At 31.9% G+C, this 7,328-nt stretch overlaps 2 protein-coding genes across 2 annotated transcripts; one reads left to right on the forward strand and one right to left on the reverse strand.

Annotated features, from left to right (window-relative positions):
• The first annotated feature begins 2,155 nt into the window (after positions 1-2,155).
• Positions 2,156-3,816, forward strand: LOC130504754 (uncharacterized). Its single transcript, XM_056999382.1, has 3 exons — positions 2,156-2,271; positions 2,354-3,149; positions 3,217-3,816. Exons 1-3 carry the CDS (start codon positions 2,156-2,158, stop codon positions 3,814-3,816), a joined length of 1,512 nt encoding a protein of 503 aa, XP_056855362.1.
• Positions 3,817-4,206: 390 nt separating this feature from the next.
• Positions 4,207-5,930, reverse strand: LOC130504752 (uncharacterized). Its single transcript, XM_056999380.1, has 6 exons — positions 5,457-5,930; positions 5,193-5,285; positions 4,935-5,118; positions 4,761-4,852; positions 4,582-4,689; positions 4,207-4,500 (listed from the first exon to the last, which is right to left on the reverse strand). The coding sequence occupies exons 1-6, from the start codon at positions 5,550-5,552 to the stop codon at positions 4,339-4,341; spliced, it is 735 nt and encodes a 244-aa protein (XP_056855360.1). The 5' UTR covers positions 5,553-5,930; the 3' UTR covers positions 4,207-4,338.
• Between the last annotated feature and the right edge of the window lie 1,398 nt (positions 5,931-7,328).

The raw sequence follows: 7,328 nt of genomic DNA on the forward strand, positions 1-7,328 counted from the left end.
TTTTTTACTTTAAAACTCATTTTTCAAGTTGAAATTCAAGTTTATGATTATAGTATACATACTTTTCATCATCTTTTAAATGTTGTTTTATGATAATAGTATTGATGCTTTTTAAGTATTAAAAATTTAATATTTTTATCAATAGAATAGATACAAAAAATATTTGTTTTGATAATTAATATAAATAGAACTAAATTTAATAAAAATTATTGCTAATTACACTATAAACACACACAAATTCATTCTCTTAGTTCTATAATGTAAAACACATGAATTCATCTTCAAATATACTGTTAATCTGATTGACAATTATTTTAGTAAATCTAAATCGGACTATATATGAGTAACTGGATCTAAAATCTCAAACGGATATGAAACATACAAAAAGTTGTTTTGACCTCATACATTAGAATATAATATTTTTTAAATAACTTATAATTAATAAATGATTAAGAATTCTTTCAATTTTAATGGATTTACAACAACAAAATACCCGCGCTTCTTAAGCGCGGGTCAAAATCTAGTATGTTTTAAATCAGTAATGATTTGGTATAAAAATATGTGGGATATCGATCTCACTAGTATATGGTTCCTTTTCTATGGACTCGGTATAAAAGATAGCTGAGATCTTACTACTATCTTTATATATATAAACTATAGATTTTTTTCTGGGCTACGCCCAGATTTTTCATCTAATCTATTAAAAGGGGAGAACAAATATAAACTTCCCATTAATTTTCATAATTATTTACAGTAGTATACCGCTGAAGTTATTAATTAATTTATCTTTTAGGATTTTTGTCTTTTATGTTCAATTAATCATTTCCAAAATTGAATTCGAACTAAACAAATATGACAACAATAATTAATAAACCTAACAATCGGCCAATGTAGTTATGATCCTTCCTAACGTAATTTATAAAATAGTTTCACAATACATGCACCTTTTCTATTTTGAAAATTATGAATACAACTTTACAAATCGAATATTCTATAGAATAAATTTCCTAAATATTTTAATTTTCTTACAAATGTTATTACCAATGCATCAATTTTTAATACTATACTAACTCATTATACAAATTTTGAATTCAGAAATTTTATTTTCTAGATATTTTATACATAAATCTAATTATACAAATTTTGATTTGTTTATATGATGTCCAATAAATATCGGTCATATAATTTACTGTACAACTTAAAAAATATTCGATGTAACTAAACACATTATTATTTCTCAAAATGTTATATTAATATACACATTGCGAATCATGTATAATATTTAATACAAACAAAGATAAAAATGAAAATTGACACCCGCTTGGTCGAGCGGGTCAAAATCTAGTGTAATATTAAGTTGAAAGTCATAAGACTTTCTTAAATAATTGTGTATAGTTTGGTAAGCTGATATACTTTGTTTTTGTTATTTATAGGATTGCAAACGAAGAGTTATGAAGATATTTTTCACAACAGTTTTGGTTCTATCGGTTATTTTTATTTGTCTCTTTATAATTTATTCAATTCATAATTTATTATTCTATTGCATATATATCGTTTTATCTTATATTCATAAAAAATAATAATTTTATTTTATATGTTTTGTTTTATCTCAATTTTTAAATAAGTCTTTGCTTAATCTTATAGATTTATTTCCACAATTGTTTTAGTAAAATCGAAGTTTACTTTATATAAACATACATACGTTCAATATTTCATTATATAACATATAATATTTACGACCATAACTTTTAATTTTCTAATATGTTATAGATTAAAAATTCTAGTCTATTTTATTTCATTCACCCTGCGGAGAGCAGATGTTACCACCTAGTTCTAAAAGAAAAAATAAACCATGATTAGCATTTAGCAATACAAGTTCTAAAATTAAAGCTAAATCGATGGAAAAAAAACGAAAGTAAATCGATGAAAAAAAACGAAAGCTAAATCACCAGTAACAAAATTTGATGATTTTAAAGAAATAAAATTAAAGAAACAAATAAGATCTAACCAAGGCGGATTGGAGAGCTGGTATCTGCGCAAGATTTCACAAGGGGGTAAGGAAATCTTACTGAAGTTGACAGCAGCAGCACTTCCGGTGTTTCCAATGTCTTGTTTCAAAATCCTGAAAGGGATCATCTCAAAGCTGGAGAGTATAATGGCTAGGTTCTGTTGGAGCTCTGACGCTCATCAGAGAAAGATTCACTGGATTGTGTGGGACAAGCTTTTTTTACCTAAGGCGTTAGGAGGAATTGGGTTCAAAGACATGGAACGGTTTAATCAAGCCTTGCTCCAAGAAAGGATGGAAGTTGTTGTCTCAGCCTGATTCGTTGGTTGCGAGGTTTATTAAAAGCAGATATTTTCCTTACTCTGACTTTCTCACAACAGTTGTGGGATCGAAGCCGTCATTTGCTTGGAAAAGTATCATATTTGGTCGCGACTTGCTGCAAAAAGGGCTTAGCTGGAAGATTGGAGATGGAAGGAACACATATGTGTGGTTGGAGAAATGGGTTCATGACCCTATCTTGGGAATGAGAGCGCCGTGGGTGAAGAACAATACGTTTGATGTTAACCTCGGAGCTAATGCCCTGATTGACGCCTCTACAAGGAGATGGAATTTGGAGTTATTAAGAGAGGTGTTTGTACCAGAGGATGTGAACCTGATTTGGAAACATCAACCGGTGATTGCTAGACCAGATGGGTTCTTGTGGAAACATAACAGAAGTGGCAACTTTTCGGTTAAATCGGCGTATGCTTTGGCGCAAGAGTTAAAGATTAGGAAAGATTTCCCTGAGGTTTTGATGCAACCATCTTTTAACTCAGTTAAAGAGAAAGTGTGGAAGGTTAGTACAGCTCCTAAAATCAGAACTTTCATTTGGAAGGCACTGAGTGATGCTCTGCCGGTAGTAGACCTGATCAGTAAGAGGGGAATGAAGTGTGATGACAGATGTCAACTGTGTGGGCTGGAAGGGGAATCGATCCAGCATGTTCTGTTTGAATGTGATCCGGCGAGACAAGCGTGGGCTCTCTCTGGAATTCCTATGCCAGAACTTGGGTTTCAAAATGGTAGTCTTGTGTCAAACATCAACTACTTGCTCAACTTGAAATCCTTGAGAGGCGAAGAAGGTGAAGCAAAAAGAACATGGCCTTGGGTGATTTGGCTTATTTGGAAGAGCATGAATGATTTTCTCTTCAATGGTCGAACATGGAATCCAGTAGATATACAGGAAAAAAGCAAAAGCTGATGCTGAGGAATGGTTTCTAGCTCAAGTTGTAGATGAGGAAATTGCTAAGGAGCTGAAAACGGTGGAGAAACAGAGAAAACACAGATGGAGACCACCGATTGAGGGATGGCTCCTGTGCAATGTGGGATTTGAATGGAACCAGAGATCGAAGGTTTTGGGTGTAGCGTGGGTGGTAAGATATCACAGAGGAGTCGTTCTGCTTCACAGTAGAAGGGCGTTTTCTAACATTCTGAGTTTGGAGGATGCGCGTTTTGAAACTATCTTATGGGCGGCAGAGAGCATGACGAGTCTGCGCTACAATAAGATGGTTTTTTCTGGTGATTTCAAGGAACTATTTTTGGCAATACAAAAGCCTCACCAGTGGCCTAGTCTTGCGTTTCAGGTGGAGGAATTGTCGGGGAAGCTTAGGTTGATGGAGGAGTCTCAGCTTAAGTATGTGACGATGGAGGAGAATACAGGAGCGACAATCATTGCACAAAGTGTCACGAGACAGGGAAGAGTTCGCTCTTACGTGGCTAAGGGTCATCCGGAATGGCTTTTTGAGCTCTTTGTGAATGAAAGTCAATTCCTCTGAGTCTGTCTCTCGTTTGAGTTGTTGGTTTTGGTGCTCTGTTTTTGGTTTTTGTCCAAACAGAGTTTGTTGGTTAGTAGAGAGAATGTGTTGTAAAAGTAAAACGTTGAATCGGGTTTAATGAAATGAATCTTTGAAGGAAAAAAAAAGATCTAACCAATCACCCACAATATTTGAGCAGCAAATATGCTTCCTTTACGTTATAGAACTTAAATACTGATCTCAAAGGTTCTATCACTCTAATCTCATACCTCAAAGAGTTAATAACTTAGTACATACAAAAGGCTTTCGAGTGTTCACAAATCCCATTGATAACAACACCAAGTTATGGAATATTCTACTAATCTGATTTCAGAAGAATCTCAACATACACATGAACAAGAATTATAAAGATGGCATCTACGAATAATGTAGCTATATTGAGAAATCAGAATACTGTTAGCAACGTATGCATGATTTCACCAAGCCTGATGATCTCAAGAGCTAATATACACCAAAGTTTATGCGTGTCATTTACGTTAGAGCTTATACAACGACCTCAAAGGTACTACAAGCTTCACATGTGATGTACAACGCCTTCAAATTATAGAGACTCTGAACACAGAACTTTGGTTTCAATCTGCATCCTCTCTCAAAATGTTCAGTGTGCACTTCCGCTAACCGTTCTTGCAGAATGTTCAGATTAACCTGATGGAAAAGAACTGAATCAGATAACAAAACGCAAGGGAAGGTTCAGTGGGTGACTCAGATAGCGCATAGGATCCGCACCTCTTCGCCTTTGATCAGCTGCATTTCACACATGCTGCAATAGATATATCGGTGATTCTCCATAACCTCGCCTTGCTTGCAGATCGGACACCATATCTGGTTTGGCCCCTGACAAACACATCACACCAGTGTAACTAACTACCTTGTCAGACAAGGCTGGTCGGTGAAAGGAAACCTACCTGTTCACCGTTTAAACGCATATTCTGAGAAACTAAGGTGGCCAAGTACTCATCTTCCTCGTCATCCCATGTTTCAGCCTGAACATGTGATCCTGGAAGAAGAAGTAAGCAGCCACAACAATGCATCAAAATCGAACTCCTACAAATCGGATGGAGAGAAAGTAAATGGTTTACCGTTTATGGTAGTCTCTGAGATCAAATCATTGTAAAACATATGTTGCAGTTCTAGCAATATCTCTTCACTATCACCTTCATAAGCATCTGCTGGGCCTTCATATTCCCATAATATATCATGGGAATCCTCAATCTTTTTTAATTCATCAGAAACAATGTCATGGAAAGCAGAATTGATAATCTCCTGAACACACAAAAAAAGAAAAGAAAACATCAAAGTCACTGACAAAGCAAAAAGAAAGAAAGAAGAGAACAAACCTTCTGATGTAAAGATTGACAATCAGAGTGTCTCAATTTCCACAGCAGACGTGTCCTTTCTTCTCTAACTCTTCTGAAGCAACTTTCTCTGAGCTACATTTCATAAATCTTACATTAAAACAAAAACGCGCAGAAACTAGTAAAAATCATTTTTTTAATCAAATACAAAGGAATCAAAAACCCAATTCAGAAAATGAAAATAAATTTCAACAGAGAGATTCAGGTATTGTAAAACAGAAATTGAATAGAGAATTGAGAAAGAACCTTTTGCTTGCGGATGGAGTAATCAAAATCGGGATGGGATTTAATAGAAGCTCGTTTCGGAATTGTCGAAGCTGATGTTGCCAATTTATCGTCCATGGAAGCCGATGAACAAAACCAAGAATTGAGAGGGTTATTTTCTTCTCTTTTCCTTTTTTTTTTGTTCGGAGCAACCTTTCTCTCCTCTTCTCTCCGGTTTAATAACCGGTCGAGTGATCTCACGAAAAACCCTAACGAGTCTTACACGAAACGGAGTCGTTCTATGAACAGAGATCTTTTTTTTTAACAACATGAGCTAGATATGGATCCGCGCTATGCGCAGAAATGTTTTCTCGGATGGTCACAAAATTTTCTTAATCTATATTATACGATTATCAAATTTATTGTTTATATTTGGAAACATATTTATTTTGGATATAATATATTGTCTTTGCATGTATAGTATTGGTGTGTGTTTGAATATACAGTAGAACCTCTATAAATTAATAATGTTGGAATTTTAAAATTTTATTAATTTATAGAGATATTAATTTACAAAGTTCCTTTTTTTAGATTTTTTATATTTTTGTTTATAAAATAAAAAAATATTTGATTTTACCATATATACATTATTTAAATTTTGGAAATTTGACTTTCATATTTTTTTTATTATCTTACTTGTTGTATATTTTTATGTTTCATATAATTGTTATGTGATTTTCGATATAATTTTACTAAATATTATCAAAATATTTTGAAATATTAAGAAAAATAGATGTGTTTTCATTGTAAATATAAATTCAACAATATAATGTTTAGTTTGTAGTTATATATAAAAATATATATTGACAGATTATTAATTTATGATTTTAATGAGATTATATATTTACATGGGAGTTTTAAAAATATTATTATCTTATTATTTTATCAATTTGTATCATATTTTACACCTGTCCAAGTTGGGACCGGTGAAATTTATTAATTTATAGAGATTATTAATTTATCGAGTATTAATTTATAGAGGTTCTATTATAATAGATAAATTGTATATGGTGTTAGTTTTTAAATCTATAATGTCCATATATATAATTAATTGGTTGGTTTATTTTGGTTATTGATTGTAATATCTGTTATTTTAGTGCATACAACTAAAGATTTATTTATTTTTGTCTAAAGTGCATATTTTTAAATTTACTTTATAAAAAGTTATTTATTTAAAACAATGTATATTCATTAATTTAGGAGTGTAAACTGTTTTATCTCATTTATCAATAATATGGTAATATAAATGTTAGGAATATTATTTTTATAGGTTTTATTCATGTATTTTTTTTAAAAACGAAATAGTCCCACAAAAAATTATTTGCTAAATTGGTAAGATCCATAAATCAATAAATATAATAATATGAGTTTTTGGATCAGGTCCGATATAATCAGAACTTGATTTGTCCATAGCCATTTTGCCTTTTAATTTATGATTGTGTAAAAAGTTTAAGTGATGGAAGATTATTTATAATGAGTTGATTGTATACATTATGTATAATGAGGATCATTAGGAATAATTTGATATAATATAAATTATAGCTAAATTTTTAAAAAATAAATTACAAAATACAATATTTATATATAGATACAATATAAATTATAGCTAATCTTATATATTTGTATGTTGTGCTATGACAAACAAAAGTCAAATCATAATTGGCATAAAATGTGAACGGATCTAATGCTTATATGATTCATGCTATTTAAAAAAAGTAGTGTCCATAATGGAAGGGGTAAGCATCTTAGCCGATATCTCAATCAGAAACCCGAAGCCGATCTGAAAACCCGAATCAAAATTCAAACCGAAGTAGTTAAATAGACGAACGGATATTGAGTTAGCAGAGATTAAAT

This window comes from Raphanus sativus, unplaced genomic scaffold, assembly GCF_000801105.2.
Source record: "Raphanus sativus cultivar WK10039 unplaced genomic scaffold, ASM80110v3 Scaffold1784, whole genome shotgun sequence".
NCBI classification, from domain to species: Eukaryota; Viridiplantae; Streptophyta; class Magnoliopsida; order Brassicales; family Brassicaceae; genus Raphanus; species Raphanus sativus.